General features: G+C 42.2%; 1 protein-coding gene across 2 annotated transcripts in view; it reads right to left on the bottom strand.

The window, feature by feature from the left end:
- Positions 1–24,081, bottom strand: part of ARL6 (ARF like GTPase 6) — a 51,131-nt gene extending 27,050 nt beyond the window's left edge. The window contains exons 1-5 of one of the 2 annotated variants that reach the window (XM_081086749.1): positions 23,790–24,081; positions 19,473–19,622; positions 8,884–8,945; positions 7,940–8,008; positions 3,355–3,449 (exon numbers count right to left, since the gene is read on the bottom strand). In XM_081086749.1, the coding sequence (XP_080942875.1) occupies positions 3,355–3,449; positions 7,940–8,008; positions 8,884–8,945; positions 19,473–19,595 (349 nt within the window). In that variant the 5' untranslated portion in view covers positions 19,596–19,622; positions 23,790–24,081. The remainder of the gene's footprint in view (positions 1–3,354; positions 3,450–7,939; positions 8,009–8,883; positions 8,946–19,472; positions 19,623–23,789) is intronic. The other variant, XM_081086750.1, reaches the window with a different exon arrangement.
- Positions 24,082–26,404: the final 2,323 nt, after the last annotated feature.

A 26,404-nucleotide genomic window follows, 5' to 3' on the forward strand; every position in this document is an offset into this window, starting at 1 on the left:
AAGAAAAAGATAAAAAAATATGAACAATAAAATGGCAATAAATAGGTATCTATCATCAACAATTGAATCTAAAAACCAAACTAAACGAAAAAGGAATCTAATGAACAGAATAAACTAATGAATAAAATAGAACCAGAGGCATGGAAGCATGGAATAGACTAATGAATCTCAGAGGGAAGGCAGGAGGTGGTAAGAGATTAACCAAAGAACATATGCATTTATGCTTTACTTATGGACGCAAACAATAGGACAGTGAAGGTCGGGGGTGGGTTGGGAACTGGGTGGAAGGGAGTGATGAGGGTGAAAAAAGACAAACATCTGTAATACTCTCAATAATAAAGATGAAAAAAAATGTATTCCCAACCCATATAAAAGACCAATAATTTTTTTAAGTGAAAAAGTCACATAAAGAGTAAGGCTGGATAATTTCCCTAAAAAATATCTGAATAAGCTTGAGATTGTGTGATAAAGATACCAAAGGTATTGGGGTTAAACAGCAAGAATTGTTAGAAGGCACACCACACTATTTCTGATTCATTTCTAAACATATCCATACTTCCTTTAAACAACCATGCTTCTCTAAAAGTCCTAGCACAAAGACCACTTAAAAAATTTTTTTTCTTGTGGAATCTCAGAGGGAAGGGACAGGGGTGGGTACGTAGGAAGAGATCAACCAAAGAACTTGTATGCAGCCCAGGTGGCATGGCTCAGTGGTTGAGTGTTGACCTATGTACCAGGAGGTCAAAGTTCGACCCCTGGTCAGGGTTCATGGATGGGTTGTGGGCTTAGTCCCCAGTGGGAGGTGTGCAGGAGGCAGCCGATCAGTGATTCTCTCTCATCATCGATGTTTCTATCTCTCTCTCCCTTTCCCTTCCTCTCTGAAATCAATAAAAATATATTAAAAAAAGAGAGAACTTGCATGCATATATGCATAATCCATGGGCACAGACAATAGGGTGGTGAAGGCCTGGGGCAGGTGGCAGGGAAGACTTGAAGAGATCAGTGGGGGAAAATGAGGGACATACCTAATACTTTCAATAATAAAGATTAAAAAAACCTTTTTTTCCAGGCTTGAGTAAGGCTAGAAATGTTGAGTTCCACAATACATACTAGAACATTGTAGTGTGAAAAAAAGAAAGAATATCCATCAAGAGGTAAATAAACTGTGATTCACTCATAGAATGGCATATTAGACACCATTAAAAAATAACTAGATGCAATATATGCAATCTGATTTGAAAAGATTTCCATTATTAGTGTTACTTGAGAATGGAAAGATGCAGAAAAGTGTATAAAATATAATCCCATTTTAGTAAATAACAATGACAATCCTCATAGTCCCCAACCCTACACAGGGTGGGACAAAAGCAGGTAATACAGTTGTTTGTATGGAAATACAATAATCTATATATATAAAAGGCTAACATGCAAAGTGTCCCCACGGGAGTTTGACAGGGAGACCGGGCGATCGATCGCTCGCTATGGCGTGCGCTGACCACCAGGGGGCGGCGAGGAATGAAGGAAGGCCCTGGCTGGCAGCTGGAAGAAAGGCCCTGATTAACCCTGATTGCTGGCCAGGCCTAGGGATCCTACCTGTGCATGAATTTCATGCACCTGGCCTCTAGTTCAGTGATGGCAAACCTATGATATGCGTGCCAGAGGTGACACGCACACTCATTTTTTTGGTTGATTTTTCTTTGTTAAATGGCATTTAAATATATAAAATAAATATCAAAAATATAAGTCTTTGTTTTACTATGGTTGCAAATATCAAAAAATTTGTGTATGTGACAAACAGCACCAGAGTTAAGTTAGGGTTTTTCAAAATGCTGACACGCCGAGCTCAAACGGTTCGCCATCACTGCTCTAGTTAATAAATAATCCTATCTAATTAAAGAGTAATATGCAAATTAACTGCCACTTCACAATGAAGATGGCAGGGCCCACAGCCAATAAGGAGGGAATATGCAAGTTGATGTGACAAGGCGAGAGGTGGGAGGTGGCTCCAGGCCAGAGCAAAGGCGGTGCTGGTAGCCAGGGGAAGGAAGGCCTATTCTTGCACGAATCTTCATGTATCGGGCCTCTAGTAATATAAGAATAAACTGTTTTGAGTACCCACAACTGTAAATCTACTTTTGCCCCAGTTCAATCTATTTTTGGTGCCTGTGTGCGTGTCATATAGATAGTAGATATAGATGTATGGTATGGCATATATAATTGTCTGAAAGAAAAATACCAAATGATTAATATTGATATCTTGAAAGAATTTTTAAAAGAGTTCCCACAATAAATATGTAAGAAATGCTGTGATTGCACATACTTACATACATACATGCATGAAAAGATGGCAACCAAAATCATTTTGATAAGTATTGAGATACATGGATTTTCACTTTCTTCCTTATTCTTTCTTTCTATCTGCATAATTTGCTATTGACACATATCCTATCTAATAAAAGTCAAAAAGGGTAATTGACTGTACCTTCGCTACACTTCCCATTGGCTAATCAGGGCAATATGCAAATTAACCGCAAACAAAGATGGCGGTTAATTTGCATACTAGGCTCCAAGCGGTGGAGCGAAGCCAAACGTACCCAAAGCCTGCCAAGCAGCGAGGCCTCACGGCCCTGGGATCAGCAGAGCCGGGAGGCCTCACGGCCCTGGGATCAGCAGAGCCGGGAGGCCTCATGGCCCTGGGATCGGCAGAGTCAAGAGTCCTCACGGCCCCGGGATCGGCAGAGTCATGAGTCCTCATGGCCCCAGGATCGGCAGAGTCAAGAGTCCTCACGGCCCCAGGATCGGCAGAGTCATGAGTCCTCACGGCCCGGGATCAGCAGAGTCATGAGTCCTCACGGCCCAGGATCGGCAGAGTCATGAGTCCTCACGGCCCCAGGATCGGCAGAGTCATGAGTCCTCACGGCCCGGGATCAGCGGAGCCGGGAGGCCTGATGCCTGGGGGGTGGGGCTCTGGCCAGAGCCCAGCCAGTGCGAAAGCCTGGGTCCCGGGGGCCAGAGGAAAACCGGTGCCGGCAGCCAAGGGAAGGGAAGGCCTCTTGCACGAATCTCTTCGTGCAACAGGCCTCTAGTTATTTATACAATCAGAAAAAAGGATGTTTTTATTTGGGGGAAAATAAATATCACCGACCTGAAAAACACTGCAAAAAGCTTTGCAATTTAAAAAACATATGGTGCTATAGCTAAAGATATTATGAGTTATGCATAAAGTTTTTAAGAAAAGTTAATTGTATAGTGCAGGCAATACTTTCTGCCAACACCAAAGACAGAACATCCTATGTAAACACACACACACACACACACACACACACACACACACACACATACACACACACATACCTGGATGATTCAGAAGAGTATCAAGTTCTTCTTTGGCCACAACCATTCTTAATCTATCACTACTATCAATGACAAAAATAATGGCTTGTCCATCTCTGTATAATATAAAGAATGACAAAAATTATAAGATAAACTTACCCAATTTCCCATGTTTGCTCTCCATTTGCATGTCGTAACCTGTGTATTATCTCTTCATATCCTATGTGTATTTATCATTATAGGCTTTGGTACTGTTTCTTATTAGTTCATATGAGTGATTAATATATTAATCATTAGTGGTTATAACATAATTTATTTTCACTTAGATGATAATAGGGTAAATTTAATGACTTGTTAGTTCATAATTTAAAAAAATTACAAAACCACAATCCATTATACAGATATAACCATTATTAATTTTTTGTGTAAATCAATTTTGACACTGTGTATAGTCACATGTCAATATCTACATCTATACAAATGGAATGCTCCTGTTTTATACACTGCCTTTTTGATATATATGTACATTGACCTTTTTCACTGTATAATTTGAACCACTTTTATATGAAACATTAACGCTCTACATTAGTGTTTCTCAAATAATTTTTACCATAACCATAGTGAGACATACATTTTACATTAAGATGCAACAGACACATAACCATATGTAAATATATTTGAAATAGGTCCCCTGAAACAATACTTACAAATAGCTTTTATTTTACTCTATTTTATTTTTTAAGCTGATAGCTAATCACTGAACTAGTTTAAGGGTTCACTTACAGATCACAGTGGCACTTCAAAAATCACTGATTTCCCTCCTCACCCCTTCTTTTAATAGTTGTAAAGTATTCCATTGCATGATGTGCTATCAAATATTGTCAATCTTCTATCATTGGACTTACAAGTTATTTCTAATTTTCATAATTATGAAAAACTTCAAGATAAGCATTCTTCTAAATACATTTTATAATTTCTTAACATTTGAAAGATCTGTTCTTAGGAATAAAATTTCTAGGAGTATATATAAAATTTAAAGTTTTAGATAAACATTGATAAACTGCCCTTCCGAAATGCTGTATCAATGTATACTACTCCCAGCATTTTTCCTACCCTCTTTCAGCATGGTCCTTATCATTCTTTTCAATTTTTGCAATTCTAACAGTATATTATTTTACTTTGCATTTCATGAATTGCTAGTGAAGTTCAATAACTTTTCATATATTTATGGGACATTGATATTTTTTTGTCAATCACTTATTCAGTCATAAATTAAGATTTTAAAGTTCAATATCATTATTAATCACATAAATATAAAACTAAAACAACTTTTAAAAAATACTTAAAAAAATATATTTGTATTATTTCACAGAGAGATAGAAACATCAATGATGAGAAAGAATCATTGATCGGCTGCTTCCTACATGCCTCACATTGGGGATCGAGCCCACAACCGGGCATGTGCCCTGATTGGGAATCAAACCCTGATCTCCTGGTTCACAGGTCAACGCTCAACCACTGAGCCACACCGGCCAGGCTAACACAACTTTTGAATACCACTTTCTCCTGTCACTTAAAAAAATAAATGCAGATTATCACAGTCATATACTACACTGGTACAACTAGAAATATCTTTCAAGAGCTTTAAAGACAGTCAATCACTTTGAGACAGTAATTTTATTTCTGCTATTTACTCTATGGAAAAACAAAGCGTGACAAAAATTTATGCAATAAGATGTTAATTGAGGGATTGTTTATAATCTTCAAAAACTGAGAATAGCCTTCCTACCCAAATAAAAAAACGATTGAGCAAATTTTGGCGCAAGTATATGAATAATAATAGGCAGCCATTAGAGTTACAATCTTTGTGTGTTTCTCCTGATTTCCCTTATAGAATGTCAACTGAAAAAGGACAAGAAGTATGTATAGTGTATAATATTAGAAGGCTCCTTCCTCAATTATGTAAAGTGTAAATTGTATATTTCAAAAACAATCTTTTAAATCTTTTAGTCTAATAGCTCAAAATGCACTTGTTCTCTAATAATCAAAAAAGTATAGAGACACAAAAAATAAATTTACTATTTTTGTAAACTCGATAGTAACCATTTCACTATTTAACCTACAATTTATCTATAATATTCATGAATCCAGTAACTTCTTCCAAAAAAATTTTGAAGGGAGTTAAAATAAAAAAAAGTTACCTTGTTTTATTATTTTCTACGTATTTTTTTATTTTTTATAAAGTAATTAGAATAAAAATTATTTTTAAAAAGTAGCTAAAGTAAATATGTAATTGTTATTTATATAAACATGTTTTTATTTATTTTTTAGAGAAAAACATCGATACGAGAGTGGAATATCGACTGGCTGCCTCCTGCATGCCCCCTACTCGGGATTAAGCCTGCAACCTGGGCATGTGTCCTCACTGGGAATCAAACGTGCAACCTTGGTACATGGGATGACGCCCAACAAACTATGCCACACTGGCCAGGGAAAATACATTAATTTTAAAAATAATTTTTCTAAAACCACTAATTGAAGCAGGAATTAAAATTTCTATACTGAAAACTCAGGGTTTCTTAAAAAAAAAAAATAATAATAAACTCACATTTCCCCAGGAAATTTAATGCAAGATACCACACATGCCACTTTCCCTTTTCCAAACTGACCCTCAGATCTGAAATACACTTTTCCCTCTACCTCAGAGGTCCTCTGGATCAATATTTGATTTAAAGAGGACTTCAATCTATTAAAATATTCATTGAAAAAATATCTGAAGTAAATCTTCTGGGTTCCTATCTGAGAAATAAAATGTCTGTTCTCATATTAGCAGGAAAAATTAACCAATCTAAATCAAAATCTGATCTGGCAGTCATCACACACCATTTCAAGGCAAGTATTCATAAGAGGCATTTAGTCAAGATATATTGCTTACAAGTTTCAGATTCTAAAAGCGAGTTATACTGCCTTTAAATGAAGAGTCCTAGTAATATTAGAAGTTAATGAATTCATTTTAACACTGAATAGAAACCCTGAGAGGGTGTAACACATCTGGATGCTAGTAACTTGACAGCTGTTAATCTAATGTGAGTAGCAAGTGCTTGATTTGCATATGCTGACAAATATCTTTAGAATTGCTTATAGAACAAATGGGTCAAGAGTACTGTTATTTTAACTGAATTTATTCAATAAATATTTACTGACGCATACACCCAGCATTATACTTGGCCTTGAAATAATCTGAAGGAAAAATAATGCCTGCCCTTGAAGAGGAGTTCACGAGACTTTAAGATGTAATAAGTGTGATTACAGAGATGTGAAACTACTGTGTGAGCACTGGGACAGAATAACTGGGCAAAATCGTGAAATTTCATAGAGGAGGCGACTTTTGAGCAAGTCCTTAACGCAAGGGTAGGGAATTCGGCCTGCAGGCTGAATAATGCTCAGGAAATCATTTGGTCTGGCCCTGTCAAGGCATGAGGGGTGAGTTAATTAAATGTCTGACCAAATATAGCAGGCTAATTTTTAAGTTAATAATTTTGTATGGCCTGTGAATGATGTTATAAATGTCCAAATGGCCCTTGGCAGAAAAAGGTTCCCCACCCCTGCCTTAAAGTATGACTATATTAACCTTAAGCAGCAGAGTATAGTAGAACTAGGTGTTAAAAACAGAGCAATCCTGGCTGGTGTGGATCAGTTGGTTGAGCATCACCCGTGCACTAAGAGGTCATTGGTTTGATTCCAGGGCACATGCCGGGGTTGAAGGCTGGATCTCTAGTAGGGGGCGTGCTGGAGACAGCCGATCAATGTTATGCTTGCACATCAATGTTTCTCTCTTGTCCCTTCCTCTCTCTCTAAAAAAACCAATAAACTATTTTTTTGGTTTGTTTTGTTAATCCTCACCCGAGGATATTTCCTCATTGATTTTTAGGGAGAGTGAGAGAAGAAAAGACAGAGAGAAACATCGATGTCAGAGAGACACATCAATTGGTTGCCTCCTGTATGAGCTCCGACCAGGGCCCAGGCTAGGGAAGAGCCTGCAACCAAGGTATGTGCTCTTGACCAGAATTGAATCTGGGACCCTTTGGTCCGCAGGCTGATACACTATCCACTGAGCAAACCAGCTAGGGCAATAAACAATTTTTAAAAAAATATATGTATCTTTATTGATTTCAGAGAGGAAGGGAGAGGGAGAGATAGACACATCAATGATGAGAGAGAATCACTACCTGGCTGCCTCCTGCACGCCGCCCTGGGGATGGAGCCCACAATCTGGGCATGTGCCCTGACTGGGAATTGAACCCTGACCTCCCCTCCTGGTTTGTAGGTCAATGCTCAATCACTGAGACACGCCAGCTGGGCCAATAAACTATTCTTAAAAAAAAAAAAAAAAGAGAGAGAGGGAGAAGAACACATGCAAAAGCCCAAAGTTATAAAAGATTTCATGCATATGAGAAATAATGTGAAGTATGACTGTCCTTTTAATAAAATTAGAAAATGCACTAGTATATAAAAAATAAACACTGCAACCCAGCCCATGCGATCACTTGGATTTCGAATCATTATTTGTTATTATGACATACCCAACATTCATGATTATACTTACTTATAATAGTGTTCCCAGAGGTTTCTATATCTTCCTTGACCTGACATGTCAAACACTGTAAAAGACAAACTAAAAAAAATAAAACAACAAAAAAACCATGACTATATTATAAGCTACTAACTTTAAAGTGTAACTTTTACTTAAACTTTTAAATCGCTTTCAACAAAAGAAACCACTCTTGAGCCTTGGCCAGTGTTGCTCAATTGGGTGGGTGCCCTCCCATGCCCTGAAGGGTTCTGGCTCGATTCCCAGTCAGGACACACGTCCTGGTTGTGGGCTCAGTCCCTGGTAGAAGGCGTGCAGGAGGCAGCTGATCAATGTTCTGCTCTCACATTGGTGTTTTTTTCTCTCTTTCCCTCCCCCTCTAAAAATCAATAAAAAATCTTAAAAAAAAAAAAAAGAAGTCATTTTTGAATATACAATATTCAACTTGGGCCAATTTTCAAGTACAAATGCTATAACATAAATTTGTTGAATAGAAATATGATTTTGTAATGAGTAACATAAAAAAAATGTTTTCTTTGCTAGTGAGGTTATCAACATTTGTCTAAAGTCTAAATCAGGGGTGGGCAAACTTTTTGACTCGAGGGCCACAATGGGTTCTTAAACTGGACCGGAGGGTCGGAACAAAAGCATGGATGGAGTGTTTGTGTGAACTAATATAAATTCAAAGTAAACATCATTACATAAAAGGGTACGGTCTTTTTTTTCAATAGTTTTATTCATTTCAAACAGGCCGGATCCGGCCCGCGGGCCGTAGTTTGCCCACGGCTGGTCTAAATTCTAAAAAATAATCCACAGGAATTGGTATAAATATTTTAATACCTATGGACTCCTGAAAAAACAAAGTACTTTTTCTAAGAATAGGAGGAATGACTAGAAAGATCTAATATTATCATTTTTACCCACAGCTTCTTAGTCACAAATATAACAAAGTGAATTACCTGGATGATTTGAATTTCTCTATGCTGAATCCTATTGTTGGAACTATATCTTGAGATTGAGCCTTTAAGGTAAGAAAAGACAAAGCTTAGAAATTTGCAATTATCAAAGATGAATTTTTTTCCTCAAGTTAAAAAAGTGCATCCAGGTTTTCCAATTCTAAAAATCTGTTACTAAACAGATGGCAGGTTTTGTAATGGGATCACTGGGGGTAAATTCTTTATAGAAGTTTAAGGTTTACTAATTGTGAATTTTTATGACATGTATTAATTCACATTTTGTGGCTTGCTGCAAGTTAAAATGGACTTAAAGTGGTTTGATAAGTCATGCTGAGTTCACATACAGGATTTTTAAATCTTTCAATAAATACTTATTGGTTTACATACACTATGGGGAATGTCCTCATAGGGCATGCATGTACAGTGCAATTGAAACTTCGTGGCCCATGCGCAGAAGTCGGTATTTTGTGGAAGAGCCACACTCAAGGGGCCAAAGAGCTGCATGTGCCTCGCGAGCTGCAGTTTGCTGACCACTGGCTTTACACAGTCCCTGCTCTCATGGAATTTATAATCTAGACTAGAGGCCCGGTGCACAAAAATTTGTGCACTCAGGGGGGAAGGGGGTCCCTCAGCCCGGACTGTGCCCTCTTGCAGTCTGGGACTCTTCGGGAGATAACAACCTGCTGGCTTAGGCCTGCTCCTGGGTGGCAGAGGGCAGGCCCAATCCCTAGGTGCAGTCCCTGGTTGGGATCAGAGCAGGGCTGATTGGGGAGTTGGGGCGCCGCCCCCTGTCATGCACAGAGCAGGGCGGATTGGGAGGTTGCGATGCCGCCCTCAGTCACGCTCAGGGTAGGGCCGATTGGGGGGTTGGGGCACCGCCCCCTGTCACACTCAAGGCAGGGTTGATGGGGAGGTTGCGGCGCCACCCCCTGTCACGCACAGAGCAGGGCCCACCAAGGGGGGGTTGGGGCTCCTTACCCTGTCACGCACAGAGCAGGGCGGATCAGGGGGTTGGGGCGCCACCCTCTATCACCCACAGAGCAGGGCTGATCAGGGGGTTGGGGCGCCGCCATTGTCACACTCAGGGCAGGGCCGATGGGGAGGTTATGGCTCTATCCTGTCACACACAGAGCAGGGCCCGTGGGGGGAGGGGGGGGTTGGGGCGCCGCAGCCTGTCATACACAGAGCCACAGAGCGATCAGGGGGTTGGGGAGCTCCCCCGTATCAGGCACAGAGCAGGGCTGATCAGGAGGTTGGGGCACCTTCCCCTGTCACGAACAGAGCAGGGCGGATAGGAAGGTTGTGGCCCCGCCCCCTGTCACACACAGAGCCACAGGGCAATCAGGGGGTTTGGGCGCTGCTCCCTGTCACACTGATCCCGGTACCAGGAGGCCTCTCGGCTCCGCTGATCCCGGTGCTGGGAGGCATAATACCCTTTTACTATATAGGATAGAGGCCTGGTGCATGGGTGGGGATGGCTAGTTTGCCCTGAAGGGTGTCCTGGATCAGGGTGGGGGTCCCCACTGGGGTGCCTGGCCAGCCTGGGTGAGGGGAAGATGGCTGTTTGCAGCTGGTCACACACCCTTCAGGGTGGAGGTCCCCACTGGGGTGCCTGGCCAGCCTGGGTGAGGGGATGATGGCTGTTTGCAGCTGGTCACACACCCTTCAGGGTGGAGGTCCCCACTGGGGTGCCTGGCCAGCCTGGGTGAGGGGATGATGGCTGTTTGCAGCTGGTCACACACCTTTCAGGGTGGGGGTCCCCACTGGGGTGCCTGGCCAGTCTGGGTGAGGGCCTGAGGGCTGTTTTCAGGCTGGCGGGTGACTGAAGCTCCCAACCGCTCCTTTTTTTCTTTTCTTTTTTTTATTCTGGGCCAGCTTTAGCTGTGGCTCCAGCTCTGAGGCCTCTGTTGGTGAAAGCAGGTATTTGGCTTGTTTGTGTTCTATAATCGAAACAATGTATAACTCCAGCTCTGAGATCCCAGCTGGCTGAAAGCAGGTTTCTGGGGTTTTGTTTAGCTTCTATATTTGTTACAATGTTTCAAACTGCAAGCTCAGAGGCCGGCAAGGCAGGTGGGGAATGTTGGTTTCCTCTGTCACTGAAGCAAGCAAGCCTCATGTTAGTTTCAAGCTGCCTGGCTGCCGGCCGCCATCTTGGCTGGCAGTTAATTTGCATATCTCCCTGATTAGCCAATGGGAGGGGTAGTGGTCGTACGCTAATTACCATGTTTCTCTTTTATTAGATAGGATGATTAGTGCCTAGTATCCTTCCAAAAATATCTTTCTTTTTGTTGATAATGTTGGACAGAATTCATTTCCTGCTAAATAAGCAATTAAGTTATAGACAAACACAATTTGGGGCTGGAATTAAGTGCAATGAGGTGTTTGGGGTGGGAGGCAATGGGGCAGAGGTTTGTTAGGAGGCATGGAAAAGGGGTACTCAGGAAAAGCTTCTCTGAGGAGGTGATATCTGACCAAGGAGTGAATATCAAGAAGAGGAAAAGTTATGACAAAATCTTGGCAAAGAACATTACAGTGAAATGACCCTAAGACAGGAAGAAACTTACCACTTGGGCAAAGTATAAAGCCTATATGTCTAAGGCATATTACATAAGAGAAAGAGCTGTATGCAACAAAGTAAGGAAGGTACGGCCTTGAAGGCCATGAAGAGGAATTCTTTGTGGAGAGACTGTAGGTGGGCAAGAGTACAGCAGGGGATCCACTGACAAGTCCCACAGGCAAGTAACATGCCTTATACTGGCAACTTAACACAGTGTCTACTAACATTTCCACTATCAAAACTGTTCCTTACTTTGATTAAAAATCATCCACCTTCTGATCCAGATACCTAGAGGTTATTCTTAACTCCCTTCTTTTTTATATTCTCTATATAGCCATTCAATAAGCTTCATTAGTTCCATCTTACTAATTTAGGTCAGACCCTTATAATTTCTTGCTTTTAATTATTATAACAGCCTCCTAATTATTCCTAATTGCTAACAGGCTACGTTACTTAACTTCTCTAAGCCTTAGTTTTCTCAAATTTAAAATATACTGTCCTTAGCTAAAAAAGTTATCATGAAAATTAAATGTGTTAATGGATGCAAGATACTCAACAGTGTCTGGTCCATAGCAAATACTCAACAAACATTTGCTATTATTATAATTACTCTCAGTGATTTTATTCTATTCCCAATTTTCTCCATACTCCCGTAAGTTTAACTTAAAAAAAAAAATCCCCCTTCAGTTCATCTGATTGCTTTTACGTGAAAACAGGAAGAATAGAGAAGAAATTGTTGCCTCACATCTTAAGTTCACTTTGCTAGTCTACTGGAAATCCTAATAAAAGAGAAACATGCAAATTGACCATAACCCAGACACCCTTCCCATTGGCTAATCAGCAGGATATGCAAATTAACTGCCAACCAGATTGGCGGCCGGCAGCCACGCAGCTGAAGCAAATAGGTGGCTTGCTTGCTCCAGTGACGGAGGAAGCCAACGTTCCTGGCCTGCCGCTGCCAGCCTCTGAGCTGCACTCTAAGCAACTATGTTGCAATTATAGAAGCTAAACAAGCTCCAGAGCCCTACTTTCAGCCAGCTTCGGCCTCAGAGCTTAGAGCTGCTGTGATGGCAACAGAGTTTCAATTAAAGAAGCCAAACAGACCCAGAAACCTGCTTCAGCCCTCAGAGCTGGAGCCGGCTCTCAGCTCCAGTGACAGCTATAGATGGTAAATAAATCCCAGAAAAAAAAAAAAGAAAGAAAAAAAGGAGAGGCTGGAAGCTTAAGTTGCCCCCAGCCTGAAAAATGGCTCTCAGGCCCTCACCCAGACTGGCCAGGCACCCCAGTGGGGACCCCCACCCTGAAGGGGGTGTGACCAGCTGCAAACAGCCATCAGCCCGTCATCCAGGCTGGCCAGGCACCCAAGCGGGACCCCCACCCTGATACGGACACCCTTCAGGGCAAACCAGCCCCCACCCGTGCACCAGGCCTCTATCCTATACTACAGGCAGAGCGGGACAGCACGAGCTGCCATCCAGGCCCCATGTGCAGCCCTGGGCAGCGGGGCATAAGCCCCACCCCCAGCCGGGACCCCTGTGTACCACTTGAGCCCCCAGCTGGGACCCCCGTGCCACCTAAGCCCCACACTGCTAAGCCCCGCCCCCAGCCGGGACCCTATGAATATTGGAGAGCAGGAAAGCGCCGCTGGGCCCTGGGTCACTGTGGTGATCCGGCCATTGGTAAGTAGAAAAGTGCGGCCTGTAGGCAGCTCCCAGCTGTGCCTGATCCGGGAGCAGGAAAGCAAGCCCAGCCTGCAGGCAGCCCCAAACTTTGCCTGCTCCCCAGTTGCCATGGTGATCCGGGAGCAGGAAAGCAAGCCCAGCCTGCGGGAAGCCCCCAGCTGTGCCTTCTCCCCGGTCGCCATGAGGATCCGGGAGCAGGAAAGCAAGCCCAGCCTGCAGGCAGCACCAAACTTCCCCTGCTCCCCGGTCGCCATGGTCATCCGGGAGCAGGAAAGCAAGCCTGGCCTGCAGGCAGCCCCAAGCTAGGCCTGATATGGGAGCAGGAAAGCCAGGCCTGTGGGCAGCCCCCAGCTGGGCCTGCTCCCCGGTCGCCATGGGTATCCGGGAGCAGGAGAGCAAGCCGGCCTGCGGGCAGCCCCCAGCTGGGCCTGCTCCTTGGTCACCATGGCGATCCGGGAGCAGGAAAGCTCGGCTTGCAAGCAGCACCCCCATCCTGGCCATAGCTCAAGGGGGAGTACAACATGCAGTGGAGGCCAGGAGCCTGTGAGATCAACACAGAGGGGCTCCTGCTCCAAGCCTCCATGGTGTGGCTGGGGGCAGGCCCCAGCAGAGACACACACACACACGCACACACACACACACACACACACACACACACACACACGGGACGCCTGCTCCGAGCCTCTGCTGCCAGACTATGGCCATCAGTAGGACATCCACTGAGGGCTCCTGGACTGTGAAAGGGGCAGGCTGGGCTGAGGGAACCCCACCCCCCAGTGCACAAATTTCGTGCACCGGGCCTCTAGTCCTATATAATAAAAGGGTAATATGCAAACAGAACGAATGGCAGAACCGAACAACCAAAGTGTAATATGCTAATGATATGCTAAGGATGCTCAATCACTTGCTATGACATGCACTGACCACCAGGGGGCAGATGCTCTGACCAGTAGGTTAGCTTGCTGCTGGGGTCTGGCCTATTGGGACTGAGCAAGATGGGCCGGCACGCCCTGGAGCCCTCCTGCGGTCCCTCCCCAGCTCGATCGTGCACCAGTGGGGTCCCTCAGCCTGACCTGCGCCCTCTCACAATCTGGGACTCCTCAGGGGATGTCGGAAAGCTGGTGTCAGACCGAACCCGCAGGCTACTCCCCTTGGGAGGGAGCCAGAAGCTGGGCTCATGGCTGATGAGCACTGCTGTGGCAGCGTGAGCCTCTCTCAATTGGGTCTGATAGGACATGAGCCTGGGGCAGGCACAGCGGGGCCTGGATGAGTGGGAGCGGCAGCTAGGAGCTGCAGGCGGTGTTGGACTGTGGGTTTTGGCCCAATCCCTGCAGGCCACCCAGAGGGACCCTTCCTGTGCATGAATTCATGCACCGGGCCTCTAGTTTAAAATTAAAATGGAAAGAAACTGCAAAGTCACTGGAGCTTGGTCCCTTTAATGGGACCAATGCGCCAGTGAAAAGGCATTCTCAGAGCTACCTTTCTCAAGTTTGTTTATTCAGCCTTTCCTTCCTTCTTATAAAGTGCCTAGTATTCCTCCAAATGATGTTGTGCAGAATTCATTCCCTGCTACTCAGATTCATGCCTCATACTTTCATTGCACAACAGATTTGGAATAGTCTCCTAATTTTTATTGCCCCCAAATACCCCACTGTTTTGATCTTAAAAGTTTCTTGTGCCAATCTTGTGATAAAATCATCAGCTATTTATTATTAGGAAAAACATACCAATAATAAAAAAAAGTGAGGAAGTTAAAAGATTTAAGATATCTCTGAAAATTGAAGCCTTGCCTAACTTCTTCACAAACTCTTTTGTTCCCAGAGAAGCTCCTTTTAACTTGCTATTTTACTTAATAGGGATAAAATTAATCAACTTTGTTTTCCTCCTCTCACTTCTAAAGTTCTAATGGAAGATAATTAGAAAAAAGAAACTCCAAAAATTAAGCAGAATAGAACAAGATATGTAAGCTGATGTTTCTACATTAAAGTGGGATTTATTTTCCTCTACAGAATTTCAAAAAATAGTCTCCAACATTACTCTTCCTCTGCTCTATCCAGGAACAAATGAATTGTGATCATTCTCAAAATTGGACAGGGAATGGTACGAAGTCAACAAAGAGCACAGGAATTATTACTTAAGAGGGATAGACCTCTTAGGGCTGAGACAGCCCAGGGATAGACCAACATCAACAAGGAGAGGATGAGATTTCTGAGAGAGACTGTATTTGGTTAGTTTCAGTAAGTCTAGTAAAAATTGTATCCTTGGTGCCAGCAATCATCATTGCCTGTCTAAAAATAAAAATGAAAAAAAAATCAGCCATCAATCTCTTTGTCCAAAACTATATTTAAGTGCCAAGCAATATTCTAGGGATTCAGTGTTAAACAATATAAGATCCATGTGCTTATGGAATTTAAATTTAAATGTATGGAGGAAATTTAGTAAACAAGTTACCAACTGAAAATGCAAGATAATTTCAGATTATTTTAAATGCTAAGAATATAAAACTGGATGATGTGGTAGAATGAAAGCATGCTATGTTGAGAATGGGAGAAAAAATAGGAATTTTAAAGAAATGTGTTTATAGAGTGCATCTATCTCTAAGAAATATAGCTAAGACCATATTCTTGAGAAGAATAACATGTTAAAATGTACCTCTTCTCTCCCTATTCATCAGTATAGAAAACACCAGCAACTTCAATATATAAACAATTCATCAGCATTAGGACGGCTTAATACTAAAAATCAGTTTGGGTCTAGAAGTATTTACTTATCTAGCAACTGACTTTATCCACAAAAAAATATGGGACTACATTCCAATAAAATGAGATTTGTAATATTTTGTAACACATTTCTGATACAGTATTGAAGATTTCTATAATTCACTTAATTTATTACAAGTAATGTTTCTAAGACTAAACTCACAAGAGGCTCTTCTTTGGTTCAAAGGTAGGGAGGAAGCGAGTGTTGTATCTATACCTGTGTGACAGAGGTTTGGGGGTCTTTAAGAAGTCCCTTTCAAGCAACTTAGTCTGCTCTCAGACTAGAGGTCAATTTTTCTGAAGAAAAAGGATAGTTGCTAGTTCCACAATTCACCAGAGAGAACACTGGCTGGGTACCCAGATTTTCCTGCAGGCTCTCACTAATGTGGTGTATAAAATGGGAATATCAGAAAATTTCAAGATGACATATTGAGTACATGCTGCTTCCTTCCTGTTCTACCCAAAATCTCTAGAAATGACAGAATAAATTATGAAAATTGTAGGGAGCGGCTCTAGAGTTATGCCTCGGATTGACCTGTGGCAGAGCCATAAACAAGTCCCAGCTTAGAAGGCAGAGCCCTCTTAGCATAATTAAGCTTGACCTTATGGGCGCCCTGATCCTTCCTGGGTAGCTAACGGGCTGTGGGAGGTGCTGCAAGTGCTGCCAAAACAAGTGAAACTCACAAGAACATTGTAACTGAGGTGACCACTACCTTGTTTACCTCTGGCTATAAAATAAAGGCTCAGCTTGCTGTCTGGGTCTTTCTCTATGGCCTCATCCAGGCACAGGAGATCCACTGAGCCCCAGCTACATTCTCTTTGTCTGTCTTTTCTTTTTCTTTCCTTCCTTTCCTCCTTTCTTCCATATATATTATTGATTTTTTACAGAGAGGAAGGGAGAGGGATAGAGAGCTAGAAACATGATGAGAAACATGATCAGCTGCCTCCTGCACACCCCCCACTGGGTATGTGCCTGCAACCAAGGTACACGCCCCTGACCGGAATCAAACCTGGGACCCTTGAGTCGGAATCAAACCTGGGACCCTTGAGTCTGCAGGCCGATGCTCTATCCACTGAGCCAAACCAGTTAGGGCTGCCTGTCTTTTCTTTAATTCTTCACCACCCCTCCTCAGGCTCACCAAACCCTTGGCTGTGCTGACACAGCACAGAAAATAAATTCTCAAGTTAAAAATAAGAGCAAGTGTCTTCAAAGGACCAATAATGTTTAGGGAGAAAGCTATTCCCATCCATATCAAAGATTATTCCTATGGTAATAACCATGTCTGGGGGTAGAAATCACTATACTTTGGGGATGATAGAGGAACAGATTGTAAAATCTATTTTGTTCTTTGAATATTATTTCTCTCAATTTGAGTATAGTGATTGAGTATAATATAGTGACTGAGTATAGTGATTGAGTATTTGAGTATAGTAGACACTGGGGGGTTATTAACTGTGGCTCTGGTTTTCATCATTTTGTACTTATTGGAGATAATTTTTTAAAAATTTTCCTTTTGAGGCCAGTTGAGTATGGTTCTACTTTTGTTGTTGTTGCCATATATCCATTGTTCTCTAAATTCAATTCTGGACCCCCTCCAATTAGATAGGATGCTATTATCTTCCTCTTAAGAACTGATAAGAAATTTCTTTTAATCACCTAGGTCAGAAGACAGACTCCAATATATGTTGGCTTTTTAACCCGCTCTTTTCCTTACTGGAGAAGAATCTCTTTTTCCCTGTTTCCATATAGAGAAAACTCCATTACAGTGACACTCCTAGTTTCTCTACCTCCCCTATCCCAATTTATTCCTCTCCATGAGGGGGAAATATGACTTCTTTGCTCAGTTTGTCAAATGGAACTGAATATCCTTGGTTCTGTCTGTCTCATTTGAGAGCCACATGCTTTTCCCAAGCATGCATTCTCACCTTTCTTAGCTATGCGGTAGATCTAGAAGAGCTAGATCCTTCCTTAAGGAGGAAACATTGAAAGTTTGGAAGGCTAAATTTCAATTCAAGAATGTGTTAGCAAGTCCTCTGGCCAGACTTAAACTTTGCCCTGCAAAATCAACCTTTTCAATAAAGCTGTTATTTTTTTGACCTCTGACTAATTTCAGCATCTCAATCAATCTCCACTCAGCTGGGAAATCCTCTTAAAACATCTATATTACCTTCCAAATCCATTTTCAGCTTCTTATCCCAGCTACTTCAAACTAATTCCCACCTGAAAATACATCAGTGGTTAGTTGTTTTTAAATGGCAAACTCATCTATGTAGAAGTAGGGAATAATGACCGGAAGAAAAGAAATAATGGCATTTTCTTAATTCCAAAGCAATCTCCCACTAAATAGAATTAAAACTGAAGCTGTTGCAAAAGAAATGGAGCAAGAAGTCACTCTACCCAACCTGAAGCACTATTTGGAGGCAATGAAGTCTACCTTTAAGTACCATATTTAGGGGCAATATCCGCACTCTCTACTCATTCAGTCATTAAGAGTACCAGCTTCCTAATGTTTGCCCTATCTGGACAGTCCATGTTATCTTTTCATTCAACTAATGGTTTAAGTGAAATTAATTGACTAATAGTTTTTACCTAAATAAAAGTATTTATAACTGTAAATGTTGGTTGTCTTCCAACATGCACTTTCACCTTCTTCTATACTTACAGGACCCCTATTATTTTTAAAAGCAGTAATAGATGTTCTGCTTAAAAGATCCAGCCTTATGTACAGATAGGAGTAGCCAGTGAGGCCTAAGAGTCATTAGTTGGAGTGTCTGGGTAAGTTCTTCCAAGACGGCTTATTTAGGAAGAAGGCCTATTCTTTTGTCCTGTCTTTTCTCCTTCTTGTGACTTAGAATAGAGATATGATAGTCAACCAAAGTGACCATGTGAAGATCTTGAGGATGAAAACCAGGCACTAAAAATAGCAGAGCAAAAAAATGGAAGGTAGCTGGATCTCCCGTGACCATGTATCTGCCATACCTGCCCTGGAATACCTCCTCTGGACTTATTTAGAGGATAGCAAAATAAGGCTCTATTTTATTTAGTCCACTATTATGTGGGTTTCCTTTATATGTAGCAAAAACTAGCTTTAACTTATGTATCATGTGTTAAATGTGCTAGCTTTATATAGTTTTCAATTATTAAAACAATAAACTTATACTTATTACTTAAATGACGTAAAAGTCATCTTCCTTATTACTACTAATATGCATACCATACTCATGAGAAACTGCCTAGTTATCCACAGAACCTGTAAAAATGATTCACCTTTCCTTTTGTTTTGCTCTTCTTATAAAGAGAGAGCCAAAAATACAGCAAGACTAGCTGAAAGTAAACTGGGAAAATTTGTGAAGATCTTTTGAGAAAAAAAGACATTTGGAAAATATACCAGTTTAAATAAGATTTACCTATATATCTGTGAAAAATATACTGCAAACAATGGCTTACTGATACTTATTAACTTAATAAGTTCCCCACCCCTACTGTTAATAGGATTTCATAACATGATTACATGAAGTTATAATGGCAAAACAATTTCGCATTTTAACTTTCTCTAGAAGAAAATACATAAAACATCTAACAAAGACACTTACATTTGAAGGTTTGAGTTTGTTAATGATGGTTGTTTTACCACTATTATCCAGCCCAAGGCACAGAACATGGACCTCCTTCTTCTTCAGGCCCAGCAACCCTGAAAGTCTGTCTAGCAATCCCATACTGCGATTTAGATATTTATAAACCAGCTGCAAGTCAGAAAAAAAAATACATTATCCACAGGCACATTAAGTATGGAAAATATGAGCATGTATATAAATATTTAATAATATAAAGACACAATGATGTGAAAACCATGTCAATGTAGCTTTGCATTTAGTAAACAGAGTATAAGCTGATTACCAGAAAGGAGCCTTAATTGAAATGCAGATCGGCAGCTTATAACCCCTGGCAACATAGAATAATGCTCTGGAAATAGCTGTACATTTGTCACTGTAATTTTGTAATATTTAAGAAGAAATCCTGGTTAAACTCAGTATCTGTGGAGTCCACCATTTGTGATACATGAAAATATCTGCAGCCTTTTCTGGAAATTTAGAACAATGTATGGACAATGGGGTTCGTGGCAGGGTGGGAACCTTTCTCTGCCAAGGGCCATTTAGATATTTATAACATCATTCGAGGGCCATACAAAATTATCAACTTAAAAATTAGCCTGCTGTATTTGGCTAAACATTTAACTAACTCACCCCAGACCAAATGATTTCACGGACCTTATACAACCTGCAGGCCGATGTTCCCCACCTCTAATGTGGAGCCTAAGGCTGAAGCTTAGAAGTAGGAGGCAGACAAAAAAAAAAAAAAAAAAAAAAAAAAAAAAAAAAAAAAAGAGAACTCTGGCCTGAGTGGATCAGTTGGTTGGAGTGTCGTACACCGAAAGGTGATGTGTTAAATTCCTGGTCAGGGTACCTACGGGAGGCAACTGACTGATGTTTCTCTCTCACATAGATATTTTTTTCTCTCCCTCTCCTTTCTAAAATCAATAGAAAACATACCATCGAGTGAGGATTAAAAAAAATTTTTTTTGCCCTAGCCCGTTTGGCTTAAGCAGCGGTTCGCAACCTGTAGGTCAAGAACAATGAAAATACATCCTGCATATCAGATGTTTACATTACGATTCATAACAGTAGCAAAATTACAGTTATGAAGTAGCAACGAAAATAATTTTATGGTTGGGGGTCACCACAACATGAGGAACTGTATTAAAGGGTCATGGCATTAGGAAGGTTGAAAACCACTAGAGAGCATCAGCCGGAGGACTGAAGGGATACAGGTTTGATTCTGGTTACCTTACCTCGGTTGCAGGCTTGATGGGGCAACCAATCGATGTATCTCTGACATTGATATTTCTCTCTGTCTCACCCCCTCCCTTCCACTCTTTAAAAATCAATGGAAAAATATCCTGGGGTGAAGATTAACAACAACAACAAAAAGAAAAAGAAAAAAAAAAGAAAGAAAAATTGAGACTCTGGCTACATCATTTGAACCCACTGGCTAAATCTTTTTCTGAAGCCAGCTCCAACGTTTTATTTTGCAAAAATATGAATAAATATTAAATTCATGTTTTTGTTTGTTTGCTTGATAGTATTCAGTTTAGGTTACATTTCCTATCATTAGAAACAAAGAATTCTGATATATAGGATGTCCTCCCAAAATGTCTACACACCCCTTGAATAATTATAAAGGCAGTGTTTATTAAAACACATTTCATTTTCGCTCAGCTGGTGTGCTCAGTGGTTGAGCACTGACCCATGAACCACTAGTCACTGGTTCGATTCCTGGTCAGGGCACATGCCCAGGTTTTGGACTTGATCCCCAGTAGGGGGAATGCAGGAGGCAGCCAATCAATGATGATTCTCTCTCAATGATGTTTCTATCTCTCTATTCCTGTCCCTTCCTCTCTCTCTAAAAATCAATAAAAGCATCTTAAAAATACTTTTCATTTTCAAAACTGAGATATCAGCTGTTTAAGTGTACATACTTTTTTTTTGGACATCTTGTATTTATCTAAATTTTTCCATAATTTTTACATTTATTTCTGGCAAGCCACTACAAATTCATTTAGGAAGAAGTTTATGTATAATATATACACATGCGTGAACACTCACACAGTTTTATCAAACCTTAATATCTGTTTTTTTAAACTATAATGTATCTGAAGTAGCCTGTTAAGTAGTATTTTAAGAAAGTAAATACTGATCTTAGATTTTAATCTAGTTTTCTTAAATACTGTGAAAGTTTCTTTAACTCATCCCTGACTTGTTCATTTGTTTATTAATTCATTCTTTGGGGGAAAAAATATCCTTCCAATGCAAACCTTAAATAAATCTCCATTAGAAATCCAAACAGAAGTATTTTGAAGTCAAATAAAACAGCTGATAACATATTGCTCACTACGTGGTCACCTGGTTCATATCCTTCTAAGACACTGTCAAATCTAGATGTCAGGTTTCCAAATGAAACTTCCCAAAGGTGTTCCCTTCAGGTCCATCGCCTACCCAAACATTACTATGTGGGTGGGAGAAGAGATATATTCCCGTCAGCCCTTAACTGCTATAGGGACTGCTATAGCAATAACTATAATACACCGATGTTTCAAATATTTCCTATTACTCTCTGAACCATGATTTTTTAAATTCTCTAAACATTAACCTCATTTATTTGATTTATTCTCATTTCCATCTAAGGTTCCAGAAGCCTGTCACCTTACAGCTCCTTCAGTACTTTTTATCCCAGACGAGGTCAGACTTCGAAGGATGTGAGGCTCCAGCAAGTTAAATCCTAAGAGGCTTCCAAGACCACTGCACTTGAAAGGAGGCTGCAGCATCCATTTTGCTTAGGACCCTTGGGAGATCACTATGGTCAGAAGTTTCAAAATGGAATTCTAATAACGTGTAGGAAAAAAAGGTGCAGTGACCCATCCACGCATGGGGCATATAGAAGAGCCCCAGTTGCCTTCCCCAAGGAATGGGGTTGATGGCAGGTACTCCATTTGCCCCGCCTGAATCAATTTTTCTCCTTGTGTTGCAGATTAAATTTCTTTCAATCTATTCCTTTTATCTCAGCTTAAGGATAAGCATTTGTAAGATCTCCTTTAAGCTAGCCTTTTGATATCATAAAACAATTCACACAATTTTAATTCCAAGTAAATTTGCCATAATTCACTTTGTTGTTTACTGTAGTAAAATACGGATATAAAGACAAACATATATAGTTTTCCATACAATTTTGAACCGATTTGAAAAAACATGATGACTTCTCACATGATCCCCCTCTGGGCATCGACTATAAGGCATCAATAGTCAAAAGCCTGATATTGAATATTCATTTTTCATAGAAACTTGGATTGTGATTTTCCATCCGCTTTTCACGGATTATCAAACGCCCCAATGCTTGTGACATACAACTTAAAAGAGCAGTCAGTTGTTCTAAAAGGTGTAATTGCATTTATTGAAGCTGCTTTATAAACAATTATCATATGCTTTTATTCCGTAGTAATTTTGTATTTCTGTAAGGTGACTCTTGTGTGCATGAAAGGAGGGGAAAAAAGACAATTCAAATTACTCGACATTTATTTATCACGCCCTAACTGTACAGTGAGAAATACAATTAAAGTTTTCTGCATGCTATTGGATGAGTATTTCTGAAGAGGGGATCAGACATCTGCATTTTAAAAAGCCACCCAGTGTTTCTGATGTATAGTCACTACTGGCTTTCAGAATAAATTCCAAACTATCACGCACAGCTTTTAAGGTTGTTCGCAACTTGGCTCCAATCTGCCTTTCCAGTTTTGTATCTCACTGTTTTCCTCCCGCTGCACACCCGCTAATCAAATTCTTTTGGCTGTTACCCGAGAAACTGCTTTCTAAAGGACTACTTGTTGCCAAAGAAGTCCTAAAGAATTAGGATTTTATCCACAGTTAAGAACTTAGAAGAGAGGCTGCAGAGACAGTGGTGAGGCAAAGAAAACACTATGAGTTGTACTTTATAAACTTTAAAAAATGTTTCCAGCGTGAATTACACAGCACACGCTATCTTAAATAGACATTTTGACTCGTCTCTCAGTTTTTGATTATGAAAATTTAGTTATACTTTCCACACACCACATAAAAACACCAGACTGGACGGTACGAAAACAAGCACCACCACAAAACAACACACAACTGTTGTCGGAAGGAGTTTTCTGGGGTCCCCAAGGACCCACCGCAGCAGTGCCCTTCTCCCTCCCCGCCTCTCACACGGGACAATAACCCCAGAGTGAAAAACGGGGGCAGAGCCACCCCGATGCAGCCGGGGGCGGGCGAGGGCAAGGTGATGGGCGCCGCCGGCCACGAAAATTGTCGGCGGGGAAATACCTGCGGGCCCGGGAGCTGGTGAGGGACGGGGGGGACGACCTCGCGCGCCCCTCCCGGGGACGGGAATCTGCCGCGGGCGACCCTCCGCCTTTCCTCTCTCGGCCTCCACGGAAGGCTCTCCGGTCCGGGCAAAGCCGCCTCCACAAGCTGGAGAACGAGTAGCCGCCCACTCCGCCCGAGCCTCAGTCAGTAGGTGCGTGGCGTTCCCCTGGCAACCGGAGGCTCTTCCGGTCCCGCAGCCACGCTTCCTCCGAGGTCACAGCGAGCCTGCGCCGTCCTCCCGCTCAGCGTCTGGAAGAGCTCGCGGAAACGCCGCCCGCGGAGTGTGAGGGAGGCGGAGCGCCGTCCCGTGGGGCGTGATGGGAGTTGTAGGCGCGCACAGCCGGTTCGGAAGCGTGTGGCGCCTGCGGTAGCTGCACCGCTCTCCGTCCTCGTCTATGCGGGATGTCAGCGCCCGGAGCGGGCTGTGCGGGCGGCGCCCTGAACGCGGAGGAGTGTGCGCCGTTGCGGGGCACGGGCCCGGCGTGGTGGCAACGACCTCTGGACGCACTGTGTCCCCTGGAGCCAGATGTGTGCGGGAGGCGCCCCGCTGCCCTGCGCACCCACCCTCTTCTGGGCTCTGAGAGGCCTGGGACCCTGGATGCTGGCGAAGTAAAGGTGTTAATGTAGGTTGGGAGAAAGATGAACTCGCAGGCATTGTTCCGCCAAAGAATGCCTGCATCCTGGCTTCCCAGCTCTCTGATCTGCAGAGTTCCAGGGGGCATCCTCTCCTGAGGGGATTACAGTCCCCGGAACCAACCCAGCAGGTGGTCAGGAAAACATTAATAGTCTCAGCGCTTAAAGTTAGCCACCTTAGCTTGCAACTGGGACTTTATAGTAACACATGATCCTCCAATTGAAAATATTTTGACATACACGTTTTCCACATTTTACTATCCTGGCCAAAGTGGAGACTACAGATGTTAGGGGCAAAAAGAATATTGGGGACTAGTTATAATTATGGGAAATATTAATCATGCTCTATTAACCAGGCTTGCCTTGTTCTGGTTAAAGAAAGGACATTCTAACTTGGTTGGAAGTTGTATGCCCCGGGGCCTGGGAGTCAACCTTGGAATGCCTTCCATTCTCCTTCAAGACCTGCCTATTATCTTGGAAAGATTAACAGCTTTGTTGCCCAAACAATGGAGTCCCACCACAGCCTGCATAGCCTACTTCCCCATGTAATCTTTGTCCTACCCTATATCAGCAGCTGGGTTATGAGGGGCTGCAGAGCAGATTTTTCTTTTTGTGGACGACCAGCTGCTCTCTCGTACAGCTGGCAGTACTGGAATAAACACTCATATATGATTCAACCCTGTCTCTGCTTAATTGGCTCAAGTAGTGACAGCATGGACCCATTGATTGTCCTGGTTACACAGATGCAATAGTTTTAAAGGTCTAGGATTTTTTTTTTTTCTGTAAACCTTTCAATCTTCCTATATAGGCATAATCCCGCCCCCCCCCCCCCCGACCCACCCATGAATGGTGTTCTTGACTTAAAAGTTCTTCAAAGAGTTTTCATTTCTTATCTACTTTGTTACTGTAAGTATAGGATTTATCCCTCCTCAAACTACCTAGTGCAATTAACTACCAAATTAGTAATTACTTTGGCCTATTAAATGGAGGGTGAAAAAAGAGACTAGAAAGAATTTACAAAAGTAATGATGGGGGAAGGGGAGGGTTATAGTGTTGCAGAAGACCAGAGAAAAACCAAGTGACGCTTTAGAGCAGTGGTTCTCAACCTTCCTAATGCCATGACCCTTTAATACAGTTCCTCATGCTGTGGTTGAAAGGGCGAGGACTACGCCCTCCATCTTGCCCCAGGGTAAGGGCTACGCCCTCCATCTTACCACATCCTGTGTAACAAGACACCGACTTGCACCTGGCCAATCGGCAGGGCCCACAGTCCTTTCTCCTTCCCTTACTCCAACCCCCTATAAAACCTCTCTCCACGCAGAGCTCTCTCTCTGCCACTTGGCTTGCCGTTGTGTCGGTGAGTGTGGTGGATGGGGAGCTCGAGCTAGATCGAATAAAGACTCTTTGCTTTTGCATCGGACTCAGCTGGCTCCCTGGTGGGCTTTTGGGGATCTTGAAATCTGGGCATAACAGTGGTGACCCCCAATTTCATTGTTACAAATTGAACATAAAGCATAGTGATTAGTCACAAAAACAATATGTAATTACATATGTGTTTTCTGATGGTCTTAGGCGACCCCTGTGAAAGGGTCGTTCGATCCCCCAAAGGGGTCCCAACCCAAAGGTTGAGAACCGCTGCTTTAGAGACAAGGAGTGACACTTTATTTTCGCCGGGAACTCGGGGAATAACTTTCCAAATCTGAGTAAAGTAACATGCAGGCGGCTTCTCTTTTATATCTTTCTGGGGTCTTTGTCCCTTGAACGTGGATTATGCTTCTGGTCCTTTTTTCAGGGTTTGCAAGAAGGCCCCCAGGTGTTGGGGGTCTCCAGGCCATGGTGCCAGCGTTGATAGCCTTCCCTCCGGGGCAGTGCACTGTTCACAGTTTTATGGCCTCTGTAACAGATTCTGCAAGACCAGTTTCTGGGAAAGAGGTAGTGAC

This window comes from Myotis nattereri, assembly GCF_964212035.1.
Source record: "Myotis nattereri genome assembly, chromosome: 3".
Taxonomy (NCBI): Eukaryota; Metazoa; Chordata; class Mammalia; order Chiroptera; family Vespertilionidae; genus Myotis; species Myotis nattereri.